The 20101-nt window shown below is 56.5% G+C and overlaps 2 protein-coding genes across 8 annotated transcripts in view; both read left to right on the plus strand.

Annotated features, from left to right (window-relative positions):
• Nucleotides 1–19134, plus strand: part of EPS15L1 (epidermal growth factor receptor pathway substrate 15 like 1) — a 105529-nt gene extending 86395 nt beyond the window's left edge. Inside the window, exons 24-26 of one of the 4 annotated variants that reach the window (XM_043911085.1) lie at nt 1792–1890; nt 13190–13395; nt 18525–19134. In XM_043911085.1, the coding sequence (XP_043767020.1) occupies nt 1792–1890; nt 13190–13395; nt 18525–18671 (452 nt within the window). In that variant the 3' untranslated portion in view covers nt 18672–19134. Of the gene's footprint in view, nt 1–1791; nt 1891–13189; nt 13632–18524 lie in introns of those variants that run through there. The other 3 variants (XM_043911086.1, XM_043911087.1, XM_043911088.1) reach the window with 3 other exon arrangements.
• LOC122699308 lies at nt 1897–13180 on the plus strand. 4 transcript variants are annotated; one of them, XM_043911101.1, is made up of 3 exons: nt 1897–5348; nt 5425–5718; nt 6129–13180. In XM_043911101.1, exon 3 carries the CDS (start codon nt 9873–9875, stop codon nt 10803–10805), a length of 933 nt encoding a protein of 310 aa, XP_043767036.1. In that variant the 5' UTR covers nt 1897–5348; nt 5425–5718; nt 6129–9872; the 3' UTR covers nt 10806–13180. The 4 variants fall into 4 exon arrangements, with proteins under 4 accessions (XP_043767036.1, XP_043767037.1, XP_043767034.1 ...); XM_043911102.1 differs by having other exon boundaries at nt 5571–5718; XM_043911099.1 differs by having other exon boundaries at nt 1897–5718.
• Nucleotides 19135–20101: the final 967 nt, after the last annotated feature.

Below are 20101 nucleotides of genomic sequence, written 5' to 3' on the forward strand. Positions count from 1 at the left end.
GTTGTCTGCTTATTAGCAAGACAGGGCAGCAGATGAGAGAGAAAATCCTGCTTGGAATGTTTGTTATGGAAGCGTCAGGCTCAGCTCTCGTTCTCTTGGCTCCTAAAGATGGGAAGCGTCCAAGGGGCTGTCCATGGGTGGTGGTTGTTGTCTTTTGAGAAAACAGTCAGCAGTTGGCGAGTGAGGGCATCATGGAATGTGCTTTTCTACGCTTCTTGCTGATGCAGCCCTTTGCTGCTTGGAGGGGCCATGTGGCCAGCACGTGAACGTGCTGCGTCGTCACGTTCAAGGGCCCCCTGACGTGTGGGGGTGTTGGTCCTAGGGGGGTGAGCAGGGAGGGGCTGCTCCCTGCTCCCGAGGCCCGGTGGCCTTGGCGGCGGAGCTGTGACCCCCTCCTCCATGGAGGTAGGTGAGCAAACAGTGCAGCCTGCCGGGTGATCGTGGCTTTTTTTACACACACAGTTTCATGCCCACACTCCAGAAACCATGAGGAAGGAGTGGGCTCACCTTTGTCACTCTGTATGGGAAATGGGTCTGATTGACCACACTCCTGCTTGAGGCTCGCCTGGAGGGGACCCAGAGATTTCTAGAGTCCTACAGGTCTTTGTGTCTGGCGTCAGCCCCGACCTGTGAGGCCAGGACAGGCAAGTCTGATGCCGCATCCCTCTGGCGTCTGGGTCCCCTGTCCTGCTAGAATCCCAAGAGGATGCTCGATCAGACTGGTTTCACGTTCTGGCTGCTTCCGTTTCCCGGAGGGACTCTGGGCAAGTGTCTTAACCTTGCTGAGCCTCAGTTTCCCCGCCTGAACTCAGGCGCAGCTGTGGCCTAGCGTGTGGCCTCTCTGGTAAGTGCCTTGCACAGTTGATGAGCATCGTGATGAGCATGGTGTGTACCCACCAACCCGGCCCTGGGGTACAGGGACCAGGACTCAGGGTCCTCCTTCCCCGGGGAAAGACAGAGGCTGGGCCCGAGGCCGTCATATGCATACAGGGAGTTCTCAAGGGATCCTTTTCCCCCATGAGTTGGCAGTTTAGCAGAAATCTTTGCAGCTGAAAAAAAATAGCGTGGGTAGTTGAACTTCAAAGAGGGCTCCAGGGTCCTCTCTGGCAAAGCTCAGCTGTTGTCGCTCACGTGGGACCAGGTGGATGTTTCGGCCTGAGTTAATTCCTGGCTTTGGGGGTGCCAACCTTTGTGCCCCAGAGGCTGCAGTGCTCACAGCCTGTGGGAGCTGAGTTTTGGTTGCATCTTTAAGTTTGATGAAAGATTAGTTGACATGCGATCAGCAACACAGTGTCAGCCTGCACAGTCACGGTGGGGGTCCTGCCAACCGGGAGCCTCACCAGGGTGCTCTGGGAAAGAGTTCTGGCATCCGAGGCGTGTGACTGGAGCAGCCCTCGGGCCGACCATCTGCTCTGACCCAGGCCAGAAAGTGGATGCTCCAGAACCTTTGAGAATCACCCTCTGGGGCATGTGCATGGCGCTCTGGAGTTGGCACTGAGTTCTCTGAGCCCAGAGGTCTTTTCTAGAAAGGTCTATGAAGGTATGCAGTAACGAGCAGGTGTCTGTTCGGGTAGAGAGACTCGGTTTCTTCTAGGTAGATGCAAAACAGACCGCTCCGGCAGCCGCTGAAACCTGTCAGTTAGAATTAGCGCTGGTACACCTCCCCCAGGTAAACAGCGGTGTGCTTTCTGCAACGGACCGGAGATCGAGATCAGTCAGAACTCACCGCCGAAGAGTTTCTAGGTAAAAGTTGTTGATTTGCAAAGGGAGAAACAGATTTTTTTTTTCAAGTGCAGGAAATGGCTGTGTGGGTGTCAGTGATTGGGCCCTCGCGCCTGCGGCGACAGATAGCGGGATCCTGTGCCCCGGGCCCCACCCTCGCCACTTCCTGTAAGTGCAGCCCCACATTGCGGTTCTTGCAGCGCCTGGGTGACACCAGCTAGCGTGCCTTCACCGCTAACCAGCCAGTCACCTTTAACCTCTCCCCAGTTTAATTATTATTACAGCTAATGACCTTTTCACCCACAGAATAAAGCCACGCACACTCCGGTGGTGTCTTTCTGCGCTCTCCCCCTCCTCAGTATCCTTCCAACCCACACCAGACAATGGGATACTATTTAATAACTAGGGTCCTGTTTGATTCAAGTGATTCTGAAAAAAATAAATCATCATTTCTGCCCTAGAACCCGAGTCCCCTCCCACACCTGTGACTGACCCCACACGGTAACAGAACAGGGTCACAGAAGGTGGCATCTTTCTTCTGGGCGCTTTTCTGGTGTCCGCCCGCCCCCAGGGCCAGCCCATTCGCCTGGCGGTCAGCTTGACCGTCCCGGGAGCTGCCACCCAGGAGCTGATCGCAGAGGAAGCCCCGGGTCCCTCCGTGGCTCCAGCCAGGGTGTGTGCTCGGCTCTGAGAAGCCAGGCAGCATGGCGTGAAACCAGGGCGGTTACGCAGTGCCCCTGTGGATCCCGGCCCCTTGTTTATCGCGCAAGATCCACTCTGAAAATGGCTTCTCCAGTTGAGCCGTAGCGGTTAGCACCTCAGCCTTGAACTTAACTACTTGAATTCCGTTCCCACGATGATTTTAGAGAGATAATTCAGTGGGTACATGTGATAGTTCTAGAACAGGACAAACGCAGTTCACCGCCAGCTCGAATGTGGAAAAACGCGGCAGTTGCCGGCCAGCCAGGGTTGGGGTGCTTCAGGGTCGGGGAGCTCCAGGGGAACCTCAGGCACCCAGCCTGGTGGAGCCCTCCTTCCCCCGTGGGCTGCCCACCACCCCCGCCGCCTATCAGGAGCGTCCATGCTGGGACTGCGCAGGACCCCTGACCGCACTGCTCGTGAGCCGGCTCCTGGCCAAGGGAAAAAAGTCACTTTCCTCTCAGCTTCTTAATGTGTGAAACGCCTGGAGACGAATTGTTCTCTGGGGTGAATTTCTGTTTTGCAAAGTCGGCTGAGTTCGAAAATAGAAGCATTTGCCTACCTTAGCCCACGCCCACCCTCCTGCACCCAGAATCGCGTGGTGGGTTGAGTGGGAGTTGAGTGACACTGTCACCTGTTGTGTAGCGGGGTGTAAGTGCCCAGACTCGGGGGGCCTGGAGCAGAGGAGTCGGGGCTCAGCCTGCCGGGGTCTGGGGGGCGGTTATAGCAAGGCCTTGAGGTGGGGTGCAAGAGCCTGGACTCCCCAGTCTGGCGTCTGTGTGTAGGTGTGAACAGACAGCAGCTACCACCCTGCCCCCGGCGCCCCCCTCGCCCAGGGCGGAGGCCCCGAGTACCTCCCCCAGCCCCTTGGCTCCTCCACCTACAGCAAGGTGAGGGGGGCCCAGGGAGACGTTCCCCGCGAGGTGCTGGCTTTTCTGACGGGGTGAGTGTCGCCCCCCATCTCTTCACTCCTTGCATTCAAAGCACTGAGTCAACCCCGCCGCCACTGTCAGCTGAAAGCGGCACACGTGTGTGTGAGTGGGTGGTGGGGCCGGTCCCCCTCCTCCAGGCGCTCTCGGTGCTTTTCGTGCTGCCCCCACGCCGGGGGCCCCCGGTGGGCTCTGCACCCGCCTCTGGCGCACACGAGCGCTGTCTCACCTCTCCAGACCCACCGCGCGGCACCCTGGGGAGTCTTCAGTGTGGGCACGGTGCCTCCCTGCCCGTGCCGAGGTGGCGTCCTGGCTGCACGGGCGCCGCTCCGGAGGGAGGAACCAAGGCTGGGCCGCCGCGGCCCCAGGGCTCCCCCCGCCTGGCTGTAGCTAGCATCTCCCTGTCCCCCCCCCCGGGCACCCCACAAGGCCCCTCACGGGGATGTGTAAGGCCAGCACACGGCTGATTCAGCAGAGTGTTGCAGGCGCAAATCAAAAAACAAATATAATTTTTAAAAAAAGCAGAACTGTGAGACCTGCCAGGCTGTATTGTTTTTGTTGTGAAGGCTGATTTATGATTTGTAAATTCATTGATAAGTCACGTACCCCCTCCCGGTGTTTGCTACAGAACCAAAGTGGCCCTTGTCAGATTTCTTACGAATGTCTTTGGAGTCTTCTGTGGAAACCCCTTAAAAAGTGTGTTTTTCAGTCCTAAGGGTATCTGTCCTTTGAGGACCCCAGAAGTGTGGTGACATTTTCCCCTTCTCACCTTCTTCCTCTGACGGGGCAGTGACCCCACAGCCCCTGGGCTCACTACCTCTGACCATCCCAGGTACCTTGCAGAGGGTGAAACAAGCTCATCAGTTGTGGGGGTGCCTGGTGGATGATAGTAAATATTTGTTCAGCTTTTCTCAACTGTTCAGAACCAAACCTCATCCTGCTCCCTTCAATGCATTCAGCAAATTTGTCTTAAAATTCAGTAAATATTTTTAGTGGAAAATCTCAACGTTGTGATGGTGGGGACCTCAGATTTTATCTTGCCGGGGCTCTGCTGCTTGGCACGGCTTTGATCTGTGGGGTTTGCCTTCTCCTCGCGTGAGCCTGAGCCAGAGTGAGTGGGGCCAGAGTCTGCAGGGCTCCTGGCTGGCAAGCCGCTCGCGTGGCCCTGTGGGTCGCGTCCCACCAGAGGGGGCCTGGTGTTTCTCATGTGTGTTGGTGAAAAGCGACCTTTCTCAGTAAATAAAAAGTTTCTGAGTGGTGCTGGATGTGTAAGGTGACGCTTTGGACAGCCTGCTTTCTCTCTCCCCCAGTTCAGCTTCTTTGCCGGGTTCAGGGCGCAGAAAGGGGGCAGCCAAGGTGACAAGGAGGGCACCTCCGCAGCCTTAGCTCTCCCATAGTACGACTTTCAGAAGTCTGGCGGTTGTGTGGGTGTGCTGCGTTATGTAGGACGAGAGGCAGTTGTGTGTGTGTCCTGTGCTGTGTGGGATGAATGACAGTTGTGGGTGTCCCGTGTTGTGTGGGATGAGTGACAGTTGTGTGTGTGTCCCGTGCTGTGTGGGATGAGTGACAGTTGTGGGTGTCCTGTGCTGTGTGGGATGAGTGACAGTTGTGTGTGTGTCCCGTGCTGTGTGGGATGAGTGACAGTTGTGTGTGTGTCCCGTGCTGTGTGGGATGAGTGACAGTTGTGTGTGTGTCCTGTGCTGTGTGGGACGAGTGACAGTTGTGTGGGATGAGTGACAGTTGTGGGTGTCCCGTGCTGTGTGGGATGAGTGACAGTTGTGTGTGTGTCCCGTGCTGTGTGGGATGAGTGACAGTTGTGGGTGTCCCGTGCTGTGTGGGATGAGTGACAGTTGTATGTGTGTCCCGTGCTGTGTGGGATGAGTGACAGTTGTGTGTGTCCCGTGTTGTGTGGGATGAGTGACAGTTGTGGGTGTCCCGTGCTGTGTGGGATGAGTGACAGTTGTGTGTGTCCCGTGTTGTGTGGGATGAGTGACAGTTGTGTGGGATGAGTGACAGTTGTGTGTGTGTCCTGTGCTGTGCGGGACGAGTGACAGTTGTGTGGGATGAGTGACAGTTGTGGGTGTCCCGTGCTGTGTGGGATGAGTGACAGTTGTGGGTGTCCCGTGTTGTGTGGGATGAGTGACAGTTGTGGGTGTCCCGTGCTGTGTGGGATGAGTGACAGTTGTGTGTGTGTCCCGTGCTGTGTGGGATGAGTGACAGTTGTGTGTGTCCCGTGCTGTGTGGGATGAGTGACAGTTGTGTGTGTGTCCCGTGCTGTGTGGGATGAGTGACAGTTGTGGGTGTCCCGTGCTGTGTGGGATGAGTGACAGTTGTGTGTGTCCCGTGTTGTGTGGGATGAGTGACAGTTGTGTGGGATGAGTGACAGTTGTGTGTGTGTCCTGTGCTGTGCGGGACGAGTGACAGTTGTGTGGGATGAGTGACAGTTGTGGATGTCCTGTGCTGTGTGGGATGAGTGACAGTTGTGGGTGTCCCGTGTTGTGTGGGATGAGTGACAGTTGTGGGTGTCCCGTGCTGTGTGGGATGAGTGACAGTTGTGTGTGTGTCCCGTGCTGTGTGGGATGAGTGACAGTTGTGTGTGTGTCCCGTGCTGTGTGGGATGAGTGACAGTTGTGTGTGTGTCCCGGGCTGTGTGGGATGAGTGACAGTTGTGGGTGTCCCGTGCTGTGTGGGATGAGTGACAGTTGTGTGTGTGTCCCGTGCTGTGTGGGATGAGTGACAGTTGTGTGTGTGTCCTGTGCTGTGTGGGATGAGTGACAGTTGTGTGTGTCCCGTGCTGTGTGGGATGAGTGACAGTTGTGTGTGTGTCCTGTGCTGTGTGGGATGAGTGACAGTTGTGGGTGTCCCGTGCTGTGTGGGATGAGTGACAGTTGTGTGTGTCCCGTCCTGTGTGGGATGAGTGACAGTTGTATGTGTGTCCCGTGCTGTGTGGGATGAGTGACAGTTGTGTGTGTGTCCCGTGCTGTGTGGGATGAGTGACAGTTGTGTGTGTCCCGTGTTGTGTGGGATGAGTGACAGTTGTGTGTGTCCTGTGTTGCCACAAATGGCAGCTTGGGAACGTCCTGTGTTGTGGAGAGTAATAGCTCAGGTGGGGCAGCTGTCCTGACCACAGACCTTTGTTTTTTATTTTTGTGTTTGGTTGTTTTTGTATTTATCTCTCATCTACAGAGCTGCACTTTCCAACTGCAGCCCTGAATCTTATAAATAGAACCCAGCCGCTATCTGGTCGGGATGAAAACACACATTCTGGCTCACGTCTATTTTTGATTATGTTCTATTCATCTGATTTATAAGACCCCGCCCCCACTAGTCACCCAAACCTGTTAAACTCTCCTTCAGGGTAAAAGTTTTCAAGCAGAAGAGCCTGCCTTCCTTCAGTGTTCACATTTCTGAGTCGTGGAGGGGTTTGTATCCCATCATTTTCTCCCCTCCCTGCCGACTCTCCGAGCGGAGACCTTCCCAGAGAAGCTAGGAGGGAGAGGTCGGGGCGGGGCTTCACGACCCCCAGCGCCCCCCGGCCTGCCGCTCCCCGATCCTGGGTGCTGGGGGCCCTCTTGGTCTCGGAAAGTTCAGAAGCAGGAGAATTAAAGACACTGCTGCCAGGGTGGGGCCGGCCACCAGGGTTTTTTTTTAACAGCACACACCGTGGTAAACCATCAGGTTCATATTGTTTTTGCTCAAGGCTGTCCTGTGTGCGGTTTCGGTGCACCGCTAGGGTAGCTGCTGAAACTGCTGCGGTTTCAAATAAGCCCTATTCTGTCCTGTCTTCAACCTTGGTTCCCCCACCCTGGTAATGAAGCCTCCTCTGAGTGCTGGGGAGTCACTGGGGGGCTCAGCAGCAGCTTCCAGCCCCGGGCTGGGGGAGGGTCTTTATCTGATTGTCTGCAGTCACATCCTCCTGTCCACTCAGGCCTCCCTGCCCTGGGCAGAGGTCTAGGAATGACAGCCCAGGTGTCATCCTGGTTATTAGTTTTATACCAAAATTTAAGGGGGGAAAAAAAAAAAGATTGGTGTTCTCTTCTCTGAAACACGCCCCAGACAAGCCTCTTTCCTTCACTCTTGGTGCCCGGAGCCACAGAAAGGCGTAAAAGTGGGCAGCAGTTCTGCCCAGGGGCATGGAGGCAGACTGAGTTACCCTGTCACGTTTAATATGAGCACCACTTCAGAAAAAAACAATTAAGGACTTAGCAGAAGTGGTTACATAAAAGCAGGAACCAGCCCCAGAATGTATGAAAAGTGTAGCTGCTAAAAATAAACGGGGGCTCAGAGTGGGAAGTGTTGTGGACCAAGGGCAGTCAGGGCAAGGGTGTCTTTTGTGAAAGGCTTCTCTGCTCGGGAGCGTCGTGTCAGGCCGAAGCTGGGAGGCCACCAGTTTTGCACGTGTCAGGTCCGATAATTCAGCCTCGATGCCCGAGCACAAAAACAGATAACCGAGAAAAAACCGTTTCCCCCCCGCCACCACCACTCCAAAACAGGAGCAGTTGATGTGCCCTGGTTTCGTATTAACACAGTCATGATTTCTAAATAACAACGGTTTCGGCAGCCGAGCAAAACCAGGCCCCGGGCCGTTCTTGGGTGTGAGTGCCTTCTTTCAAGATCTCCCCGATCATCTCCGTGCTTGTTAGAAACCTCAGCCTGACATTCTTGCCGGCTGGATTCTTAACTGCCCCCCACCCCCAGCCCCTGGCCCCAAAGTGATAAAAAAAAAAAAATACCCTAAATCAAGGGAGGAAGCTCTTCTTAATTTAAAAAAAAAAAAGCGGCACAGACGTGGGTGATGGTGTATTTGAACATGTGCACTGCTGTGGTCACTCTCAGGGCCTGGCTGGGGTCAACTGACCCCGTTAGGCATGCTCGGACATTTGCCGTGCTGGACGGTACGGGGGGTCTGCCTGGTGGAGGTACCTGTGGGAGGGAGACCGCGGTGGCCGGGCTGCAGGGACCGTGCCCGCCGAGGCCAGCGTGCCCGTGCCTTAGAAGGCCATCCCCCTGGGCACCCTGGCAGAGGCGCATGCACTGGCTCGGTTGGCAGGTGAGGCCCCATCCCTCGGGGCCCGGGGAAGGCTGCAGGTGTCCCAGGGGCCCCCGGCACAGGGTTCGCTCAGGATCCTGTCTGTATTCACAATCAGCCTTTGATGACGCCACCCCTTGGGGTTTGGAAAGCGAGGCAAGGTCTGCGTCAGGGTGTATCCTGTCGGGGGGGCTCTTCTCTAGGGGGGCACGCCTGGGCTGTGGCACTGCTCCACCGTGGCAGGGGGAGGTCCCATGGAGGGTTTGAGGGAGCCTGACAGGTGGGGGCCAGTGCAGGGAATTCGGCAGTTCAAGTGGAGGCCACCCCTCCACAGGGGCTGCACACACCCACCCAGCCACACTGCGCGGGGGGCATCTGAGCAACTCTGCAGGCAGGGTTCTCAGTTTCCTTGCGGAGCTCATGGCGGGGTGGAGCTGTCCTGACCTCTGGGTATTGGAGCTACGCCAGCCTGGCGTTGGCAGACTAGTAAAAGGTGATTTACAAAAGCAGACAGCCCCCTCAGGGGCCAACCCCAGCTCTGGCGGCGATGGCGCGCGGATGCTCTTTTACCCCGCCCAAGTATCCTAGGGCCACCATACCGCAGCTGAGACGGCTGAAATGGACCATCCACAGCTGTGGAGGCTGGGGAGTCTGAGATCAAGGTGTGGTCCGGGCTGGTTTCTCCTGAGGCTGCTCTGGTTGGCTTGTAGACGGCGCCCACCCCCGTGCCTTCCCACGGTCTCCCCTCTGTGAATTTGTGTGTCCTGCTGCCCTCTTTTCTCCCAAGATCACCAGTCCTGTTGGATTAGGGCCCACTCAGAGGACCTCACTCTAACTTGATTACCTCTGCAAATATCCCATGTGCAAAGACAGCCACATCCTGAGGTACCGGGGGAGAGGACCTGAGCATAATGAATTGGGGGTGGGGGACCAGTTCATCCCATCACAACCCCATTTCATGGAAAAGGAAGCTGAGGCTGGAGGGGGTGGTTGCCATGTTCCTCCCCATCTTCCAGGGGTCCACAGCCCACTCCCTGCCCAGGGCTGGGCCAGGAGGGCTGAACACAGGCCTGGGGAGATGGTGGGTCTCAGGCACTTAAGGCAGAGGGACTGTCTGGAGAGAAGCCCTGGCCTGGGATCCTGGGGGAGCGAGGTATGGCTCGGGACGAGATGGGGAAGGGTTTTGTGGGGGCTTCCCGAGCTCGCCACGGTGGAGCTTGCATGTTAGAAAGCTCTGTCAGCAGAGCGGTCTGTGAAGCTGGGACACAGCTGTGGGCAGCCGAGCGCTCTGCCTTCTGGAGCTTGTGTTCTCTTGGGCAAGAGAGAAAATACATGGCGAGTGACCTAAAGACAGCATGACGAGGGCTGCAGCGGTGTCTGAGCCAGAAGTGGGGAGGGTGGCCTCTGCGTGCACGGCACCCACGTAGGGAGGGGCGCTCCTGCCTGGGGAGCAGTAAGCGCAGGGTACTGCGCTGGGGCTGGGCCGGGGCGGGATGGCCGGGGCTGGGGTGGGTGCTCCCAAAGACCTGGGGAGAGCGCGGCAGGGTCGGCGCAGCACTGAGTTAAAAGGCCGCCTCGCTGAGCGCGGCGGGCCCGCGGGGCTGAAAGCTGAGAGAGTGGGCTGCCCAGGGACTGTGGCAGGCGCGGCTCCCAGAGACCCAGGAGAGGCGAGGACCACTTGCCTCGGGGGGTGGTGCCACTGTGGGGACCCGAGCTCCCGGGGCTCACGCCCACCCTCCTCCTTTCCCAGGGACCCCCATGATCTGCTTGGCTTCCCATTCAGTCACTGCTCCCAGCTGCACAGCCTGGAATTGACGCGCTGCGGGGCGGGCTGCCTGCTCGCCTCCAAAGAGGGGCTCTCCTCTGCCTGCCGTGCCGGCCCAGGGGGCCCATGCTCAGCCGTCAGCTCATCCCTTGGGCCAGGGAGTAGGCTGCTGTGGAAGGAAGATGGGCTTGGGGGAGGTGGCTCTTCAGGCCGGCACCCAGATCAGGTCTCCCTGTGGTCTGAAGCCCACAGGGCTGAGGTCTGGGAGGGAGAGCAAAGCCAACAGCCAGGCGGACAGCTCAGGGGGGAGCCGCCCGAAGTCTGTGGCTCTGTCACGAATAGGCGAGGAGGGGCCAGAAGGAGAGAACCCGGCCTGTACGGAAGGTGCTGTGTGGGCACAGCCCCCGGGACTTCACTTGAACAAGCCAGCTGCCCTGGGGAAGAGGGGCCCTTGTTCCCACCGCCCTGCGCAGTGGACTTGGCCCCGCCCTTCTGGGGAAGTGTCCCTGCTCCAGCAGGTGGGGCCCACCCCAGGGCTTCAGCAGAGAGAAGTTCGCCTGGCCCACTGAGCCTCGTGGTTGACTGTGACCGGACTTGTGGCCACCGGGAAACTCCTACAGCCTCCCCAAGCCTGCAGCCTTCCCCCTCCCCTCCCTTCTAGGTCAGGGTGTCTCCTGTCGGAGCCTGGGGCAGGTACTAGGAAGGTCAGGCCGCAGTGGGCACGCCTCCCGACCCACAGCCCCACCTCCAGAAAGTGTGTGAAAGTGTGAGTCGCTCAGTCGTGTCCAACTCTTTGCAACCCCACGGGATGTTGTAGCCCTCCAAGACTCCTCTGTCCATGGGGTTCTCCAGGCAGGAGTACTGGAATGGACTGCCATTTCCTTCTGCAGGGGATCTTCCCAATCCAGGGATCGAACCCGGGTCCCCTGCCTCGGAGGCAGTTTGTTTACCGTCTGAGCCACCAGGGAACGTCTCCTATAAATAGACACACGTGGGCGAGGCTGTGCTGTTTGTGACAGTAAGAGCCTGGGAAGGTCAGAGGTCAGCACGGGGGCCCCATGAGGCCACGGGCATGGGCACAGTCCTCTGATGCAGCCTCGGGAGGTGACGGAGAGCCGGGTGCACAGCTGCCTGTGTCTCAAGAGCCCTGTGCGAGCCTCGGAAAGTCAAGACTCTCAGCGTTTCCTTACTCATGCAGACAGAAACCAGCGGCTGCTCTGGGGGTGGGCGTGGCTCGGGGCCTCTGCGTCCCAGCCACACTACTGGCATCCCCCGCCCACCCAGAAGTCCCAGCTCAGGTGGGAGGGGGTGTGGGGATTTTCACCTCGGCTTCTGGTGGGCTCCGCCCCGTCTCTTCTCCGTGGGTTCTCCTGGGGGCAGAACCACACCTCTGGTGACTCGAGGTTTGGAATGAACTGACGGAGTCGGGGCGACCTTTGTACCTTAGGGTCGCCCAGCTGCTGTGTCAAGTGACAAAAAAACCCGTGTATCCAGAGGGGCCTGAGGTCAGGTTGTCACAGGCCCCGCGTGTGCCGAGCCCTGCTTGTGCCTGCAGCAGGGCATCAGTCACGGGCTCTGACCCCTGACCCTTCGTGCCCACTTCCCAGACAGAAGCAGGCCAGCTGGGCCTGAGGCACTGGGCCTGGTCTGGGTCTCAGAACTCAAGGGGACAGGCAGAAGTCCTTAGGGACCCCTGGGGACCCTCAGAAGTGTGGCCCTAGGAAGCAGCGTCAGAGAGCGTGGTCTTGGAGCTGGGCATGGAGGCGGATGTGCGGGCAGGTGGCGCGGCAGAGGCCAGCAGGGTGGGAAGGCAGGCGCCCTGGGCCGAGGCGCTGCAGACAGGTCGGGCGTGACTCAGGGCCGGGGCCTGCCTCTGGACGTGCAGCTGGTGTCCAGGGTTCTGTATGGAGTGTGGCCCCAGGCTTTTGGCTTCTCCCACATTAGTTTTAGAATTGCAAGAGCAAAACACGGGCAACTCAGTTAACAGATCAGAATCATGTTAAGTATGCCCTAGCCTGGGCTTGGACACAGAGCTGCCGAATTGACTGTCTCACCACCTGGGTACCTTGGTAACCCAGGCAGCTGTTGGGCAAATGAATGGTATCAGGTAGGAACCTGGCCTCCAAACCCAGCAGATCCTGGAGGCTCATCCTGTGGGCCCCCCTTGCCAAACGCCCGGAGAGGTCTGGTTGCTCATGGATGGTTCTGACATATCGGCAGGCCTTGCTGGGAGAAGCCCCTCGTCCTTGGGCCACACCCCCCAAGTGTAGCCTCACAGCCTCATTTCCCACCCATTCTGAACACCTGTCTCCCGTGTCCTCATGGAGAGCTGCCTTGCTGGGACCTGGGCCTCCCAGAGCTGCCCTCTCGGCAAGAGCCCACAAAATCCCAAAGCCTGCCCCTTGGAGCCAAAGGGACAGACCCAGGAGCCGGAAATGAATTTCAACCCAGGACGAATTTAAACCCAGGATGGCTGAGTGGGTTTGTCTGGTGAGCTGCACACAGATCCTCACCACTAACATGGCTAACTCCACATCACGTTGTGAAACTAATTCCCCATCCTTCCTGTTTAGTTGCAAGTAATCCCCCACCCTTTTTTTTTTTTTTAATTGTTGGGCTCTTACAGTGATCTTTTTCTGCTCGACCATGACTTTGTAAAAACTCAGTGTGATCGTGAATGTGTTGCCCTGATAAAATGAATCACTTTGAAACACGCCTGCATGTGAGCTTTCTAAAGATGATGTAAATTTTAGCTGTGGTGGATGGGGAGGGGAGAAGGGTCATCTGAAGTGGTTTTCTAGGACCGCCCACAAAACCATTAAGCCTCCGGGATAAAGGGAGAGGAAAGCGGAGACCCACGCCGATTCCCCCCGGAGTCCGTCCCACAAGCCACATTCCAGCTCTTTCCAAGGGAAGGATAGAGCTTCCCAGGGAGCTGGCGCCCGGCTCCTCAGTCAGGACCCTTGTTCTGTCCCTGGTCAGTAACTTGAATTTCTTCTTCTTTTTTTTTTTTCTCCTTTTTTTTTTCTCTCCTAAATTTTCCAGGTAAAAGTACACCCGTAAGCCAGCTTGGTTCTGCAGACTTTACCGAACCCCCTGATCCATTCCAGCCACTTGGGGCCGACAGCAGTGACCCGTTCCAAACTAAAAAGGGGTTTGGGGACCCGTTTAGTGGAAAAGATCCATTTGCTCCCTCCTCTTCAGCTAAACCTTCTAAAGCCTCCTCTTTGGGCTTTGCAGACTTCACCTCTGTAAGTTGAGTTCTCCGCCTTCCATGCCATCCCTTCCTCCCCCCTGCTCCGCTTGCAACTTCCTTGGGGTTATCATTATTATTATTATTATTTGTCTCTTTCAAATGGCAAAGCTCCTCCTGGCCCCAAGTCTCCCGGAACCTCACGCCATCACCCGTGTTATTTATTCTGTACTGCTGCTTGCTGTAAGAAAAAAATGGTTTCTCAATAAAAGAAAAAGAGAGCACTGGTTTGGATACTCTGTGATGAGGATGCCTTTTCCTTCCGGCAGGATGGCCCAGAATGCCTGTTTCTTTATCTTTCATGGTAGACTCTCTGTAGTAGTTCTGTTGCCCAGCGGCTTTTGTGTTCGTTCATTTTTTTGGGAGGAGGGGGAAGCCACCACGTCAAACACTTCTGAAGTACGAAAACAAGATCGCTAAAGTTACATCTGGGTGCTGCTGTCCTAAAAAAGTCTCTGTGCGAGAGTTCTCACGGTCCCAGTTTAGGGCAGCAAGGATTCAGGCGGGTCACACCAAGGGAAAGCAGTTTGATTTGTTTTAAAAAAAACTTTTTATCAGCTATGGAGAAAACTGAAATGCAACCTAGAACAGCCGCTCTGAAGCCCCTTCCTTGTGCAGGGAAAAAAAAAAAAAAAACAAAACCAAAACTCAGAAAGCCGTTTAGCAGAGTGAAATGTCTTTTCAGAAGCTAACCCGGGGATTTTGAAAGCCTGGCTCTGTGTCTCGGTTTGAAAAAAAGATTCCAGGCTGTAAAAGACTTTCATGTTAGTGTACTTTCAGCACCCTCATGAGTACCCAAAGGTCTTGTTCTCAGAGAGCTTCAGATGTTGTCTTCCCAGAAACAGTTTCCCTGTCTGTTGCGCTCCTAATGTTGTTTTTAAGAAGGCTTTCTTCGCTCGGTTTGACAGAGTACCTTGTTTCCTCGTTAGGTGTGAGGTGTATTGTTTATAGATGCTTCAGCTCCTAGAATGTCTGTCTTAAAGCAAGCACCGCCGTTCCTGTGCCCAGCACACGCCTGATTCATGTCAGATCCAGCTCATGCACAGCTAGGCTGTGGCTTATTGAAATTGCCCAAGATGCTGACACGTTCCTGGCTCTTGGCAACCTGTAAATATTTTACAACTGCAGTTGGCCTGGTTTTGTTGACAGCCAGTGCACACTGGATATATACAAATGGTGATATTGTTAAATAAAAGCCAGAAACAAAACCTGCTTTATCTACAGTTTCTTGAATAGCACTGCTTCTATTTTTTGGTTAAAAAAAAAAAAGAAACACCGATGGAAAAAAACTGAGCTATTCACGTGTGACTCGGGTACTGTGTTTAGGGTAGGGGGGAAGGGTAAGTGGATTTTGAACAGCAGTTTGAAGAAATGATTATTCTCTCTCTGAAATGCACAGTTTTATTTCTTACAGTCCCCCTCCTGCCCCCAATGGATGGTTTTTGGAACAGTTTTTTTTTTACCCCCCAAATTTCAAATTATCATTTAGTTCATCATTTCTGGGCATTTCAGCACAGTTGTTAACTTCCTATTTTAAAACACCCGCGGGGTTGAGTCACCCTCAGTTCCAGGCAAGGAATTGGGTTCTGCCAGTTTTCTGGCGGTATAGAAACCGCCTGCAATACAGGAGACCTGGGTTTGATCCCTGGGTTGGGAAGATCCCCTGGAGGAGGGCATGGCAACCCACTCCAGTATTCTTGCCTGGAGAATCCCAGGAACACAGGAGCCTGGCGGGCTACAGTCCCTGGGGTCGCAAAGAGTCGGACACGACTGATAGACTTGCACTCAGTCTGCAGCCCTGCTGTCTTATGTTTAAAATCACCTTTCCCACTTCAGACACCCCAGTCTTCCCAGGGGGAAATCAGCTGACTGGGAGGTTCAGCCCCTTGCGATGCGGGGAAGTGGGGGAAGGCGGGACACCTAGCTGATTCATGTTGTCCCCTCAGTCACACAGAACTGCCCCACCTCTGGGGAGTGTCTTTCATGTTTGTGGTGTCCAGGGACTTGGTCCATTGCCTGATGGTGTCTTTGTTCACTGGACCTGAGGGATAGGTGCCAAGAAGGCCAAAGCTGGTTCCTCGAGTCTGTGTACTTCAGCTTCCTGGGGGAGACACAGAGTGCCCAGCAGCCTGGCAACGTGACTCTTAAGATCAGACGTTCTAAGCATGCCGGCAGGACGTGTTGTGAACCCATGCTGAAGCAGCCTGGTCCGCGTTGGCTGTCAGGGAAGCCAGTGTCACGCGAGTACCCAGTCCCGCTCCCCCGCCCCCTTGGCGCCCCAGCGCTGCCTCTCTGGAACCCTCTGATTTACAGACCCCGAGTCTCCATCAATGGGTTTCTTGTGCTTGTAGCGGCTCACAGGAAGCCTCTCTGGTGTTTCTTTTAAAACGAGCCTTTTCTGTCTCAGGCAAATGTGTTTTATTAGGAAGTCGTATTTCTAGGTGAGCCAAACAGCGCTTTCTTTCGGAAGGCCGCATTAAGAGCAAATATCGGATGGGATAAGTTGCGCTTTGCCTCGTCAGACGAGTTGGATGCGTTTTCAACAGCAGGATGAGCGAGCTAACGGGAAGCGGCGAGAAGTGTCCCCACGCGTGGTGACAGCAGGCGGGGCGCACACATTGTCCATCCCCGTGGAGGAAGGGTGCTGTTACTTCACGTGCAGAGGGCTCTGACCCTCAGATTTCCACGGAGAGGCCGCCAAAATCAACCCACCCAGAGTCTATCGGGCCCCGCTGTGTGAGGTGTCTCAAGGGGGCGGAGTGCTCACGACCTGCTGGGTCGCCTCGGCCCCTCGTCATCATGAGTGAAGTAGGAACCGGAGCTGGCCATTCGCCGAGCAGCCCTGCGCGCGCAGGTGTTCCAGAGTCGGGCCGCCACGTGGCGCACCTGACGCATCCGGGTCGAGGACCAGGGCGTGGCCTGGGCGCGGGCCGCCACCAGGCCCCGGAGGGGATGCGCTGCTGATTCAAGACGCGGAGGGAGCCACAGAGAAGCCGCTGCCTTGAGTCTGCCTCCGACCGCGTGCCCGCTGTGAGTCTGCATCCTGGAGCCTAAGCTCGCCTCCAACGAGTCCTCCCCGAAGGCATCTAGAACGTTCCCGTCAGCACGTTTGCTTTGAACTCACAGACTCCTGGAGCAGGAGGTTGCCGGGCTGAGCAGGCCCCACCGAGGTGCAGGCCTGCTTCTCGTTGGCCCCCCCGCTACCCGCCCGCTCCTCCGGGCTGGCGAGGGCGAGGTCCCCTGTCCGCCCAGCTGCCTGTCCCCTCCCACCGCTGTCAGCGGCACCGTGGAGTCGTTCCCATCGGCATTTGTTGTTCTTTCCTTGTTTTTCTCCTGAAGAGGTGTTGGAAAATTCCCCAAAGGTGGGGGAGGGGAGGGCAGTTATCTGTGGCCAGTGGTGGAAATACGAGGGGCGGGGACTGGCTTTCAAGAGTCCAAGCTGGAGACCCATCTGATCCCTGAGTGTTTTTCTGGGCCATTTCTCTAAGAAACCAGGACTTGACCTTTGTGCCTGGAGGGTGGCTCCTCTTCACACTGACCCTCATCTGCCCCTGCCTGACTCCCCAGACAGGTGGAAGGAGGCCTTCTGGGCTGTCCCATCTCCTCCCCCTCCTCGGGGCCACCCACACCTGGCTCCAAACCAGGCTCCCCTAGGCCATCCCTCCCCTGCCCAGTCCCCATTGTCTGGCCCCATCACCCCAAGACTAGTGGTCAGGTCATGAAACATTGACAAACGGCCAGTCCCATTGCCCCACTTTGCTTGTCCCTGGAGTGTCCTTGGGAAAATCTTAGCTCCTTTCTGGGGCACATGGGTTCACTGTCCCAGATCCTTGGGGTTCAGCTGACTTCTCCACATAGAGGAGAGATGCCGACCCAGGCAGGCTAGGGGCCCAAACGGGCTGCAGCTCTGCTGGGGGTCAGCGGTGCCGAAGGCACCCCACCTGGAGACAGAGCACAGTGACGGGGGTACCTCTGGGGCTGGGGACTCCCGCCAGGGGGAGAGCGTGTGACGTCTGCCTTTCCTTTACATAGAGCTGTAAGTCCATCGCTTGAATGGTTTGAAATCACCCATCTCGGGAGAAGGAAGTGGCAACCCACTCCAGTAATCCTTGCCTGGAGAATCCCATGGACAGAGGAGCCTGGCAGGCTACATTCCATGGGGTCACAGGAGTTGGACACGACTTAGCGAGTAAACCATCATCTTGGGATCAAAACGGTTTCTTCCCTTGTTTTAAAAAAAATTTTTTTAAAGTTGCACCTTTTGGAAAAGGACCCCTACCCTCCCCCCCCACCACCACCAAGAATGAAAAACTGGACCAAATGACCGCGTGATTGCCGAGGGCTCCTGTGAATGTTCAAGTACAAAGTGGCTCTTAGCATCTCCCAGAGCCTCTGGGACCGTGGCTGAGACAGAGCTGCCGCATCTCAGGACCCTGTCATCTCGTTTGGCCTCAAGGCCCCTGAACACGTTGGAGACTCGGAGATCTATTTGAGTGTGAAGTCTCCAGCCCCAGCGCCTCTCGCCCAGGCATCATGGCCTGTCATGGAGGCCCAGGCTCTGCGGGTTCGGCGTCCCATCTCCTTGGGGTTCAGCTGACTCTGCTCCCCAGCTACTTCGAGATGACCGTGCCATCCCCCAACAGGAGGCCCAGTAGAGCTTCTCTGTCTCCCCCCCTCCACCCCCTGTGAAGCCTCCTCCAGGCCGGAGGGGCGGCGGGGGGGTGTCCCTGGAAGTCTCTTAATGTCCCTAATCTGATGCCTGGCCTCCGCCTGCTTCAGCTCCCAGCAGGGATGGGGCGTCTGGTTTCTCTCTGAGGTGGAGGTGGAGGTTAAGGTCAGACCCAGCCCCACATGTCTCAGTGCATGTAACCACCTTCCAGACTGGGGGTCAGGACTGGGGCATGTGCGTCCCCTCTGCATCCCCAACCAAGAGGCGGCTTCTGGCTTTTCCTGGTTTTCACCCCCCCGCACACCAGGCACCCCCCCCCCCAACACATCCCAGCCTGGCGTTTCCCCACACCCGCGATCCCCCCACAGCAGACCTCCACATCCTCTCTGCCCCAGCCAGCTGGCAGGCAGGCACCATTTCAGGGACCGTGTAACCCACCCTCCGTTTTTCCTTTGCAGTTTGGCAATGAGGAGCAGCAGCTGGCATGGGCCAAGCGGGAGAGCGAGAAGGCGGAGCAGGAGAGGCTGGCGAGACTGCGGCGGCAGGAGCAGGAAGACCTGGAGCTGGCCATTGCACTCAGCAAGGCCGACATGCCCGCTGCCTAGGTGCGGCCCCACTCTCAAGTGCCCGGAGGCAGGATGGACAGGGGTCGGGCATGCGGCAGGAGAGGACGTGGAAATCCCTACATATACACACACACTCGCTCTTGGTGGTCCCCGAGTCACAGCCACTGTTACGTCAAGGACTTGCTGGTCAGAGAGCCCTGGGCACTGGATGCCTCACCCAGGAAGAGGAGACACGGTTCACCCCAGCAGAGGGAGGCCCGAGGAGAGGCCGAGGACCCACCTGTTCGCTGTGACACCCCCGCCTCCCTCCTGGAACTGGCAGGCAGAGCATGGGGCGAGCAAAGGAAGCGCCTGTCTCCTTACCCTCACCCGCTGCTCACACCCGGGCACACCCAGCCGATGCCTCCCTGACTCCCCTACCAGACAGACACCCCGGTGATGTATGCATTCATTGTATAAAAATTAAGTTTGAATGATTAATATAAAATATTTTAATACAAAACAGAAGAATCCTTTTTTTTTTCCCACTTACCTGTTGTTTTCCTTGCATGAAGGTCCACACATGATGGACTGCAGGATTTCCCTGCAGTTCAGGGATTAAGACTCCATGCTGCCTGTGCAGAGGCATGGGTTCAATCCCTGGTCGAGGACCTAAGGTCCCACATGCTAAAGGGGGAAAAAAAAATTTCTAAGTGTTTGAGCAGAGGCCACAGAAAAAAGCCAGTTTGGGAAGTTTTCAGAGGTTGCCCTGTAGCTCCGATTGCAGAGTGCGTCTGAAATGGTGGGCGGTGACCTCCCTGCCCTGTAACCAGGGCAGGTAGCCCTCAGTCACCATGCTGCCATTTGAAATGAGATTCCCACCGTACAGTTCACTGGAGCCCCGTCCAGTCTGTGCGAGGGGCAAGGCCGGTGGGGCGGGCCTCCTCAGCAGGCACCCATATTCAGAATCGGCACACAGGGAGAGACTTCCACCAGCATGCAGTCCCCAGAAACCCCTAGAACCTTCCAGAAGCATGGACATCACTGTTGGGATGACATCCAGAGTAGCTGAGGCTGTCACACGTTTGCTTTCTGCTGGGCCTCTTTCGTCCCCAGGGAGACAAAACGGCCCAGGCCGACCGACATCTCTCAGGTGAACATGGTCCAAACGCATGCCTCTGAGCAGCCTGAGCACAGAGAAATGGAGTAGAGAAGCCCTGACCTTAAAACTAGGCAGGAAGGGGGCGAGACACCCTTGCCAGGACTAACGTGGCCCAGACTGTTCCACGTCAGAAGCAGCCTTTACTGGAAATGGCAGGGCACACACAGGCCGAGCCCCTCTGCTACCTAGAAGCCCTTCTCTATCTCTCCCTCTTTTTGTTTTTCCGCAAAGCTCACAACTTGCAGGATCTTAGTTCCCCAACAAGGGATTGAACCCACACCCTCAGCAGTGAAAGCGTGGAGTCCTCACCACAGGACACCCAGGGAAT

This window comes from Cervus elaphus, chromosome 9 (assembly GCF_910594005.1).
Source record: "Cervus elaphus chromosome 9, mCerEla1.1, whole genome shotgun sequence".
NCBI classification, from domain to species: domain Eukaryota; kingdom Metazoa; phylum Chordata; class Mammalia; order Artiodactyla; family Cervidae; genus Cervus; species Cervus elaphus.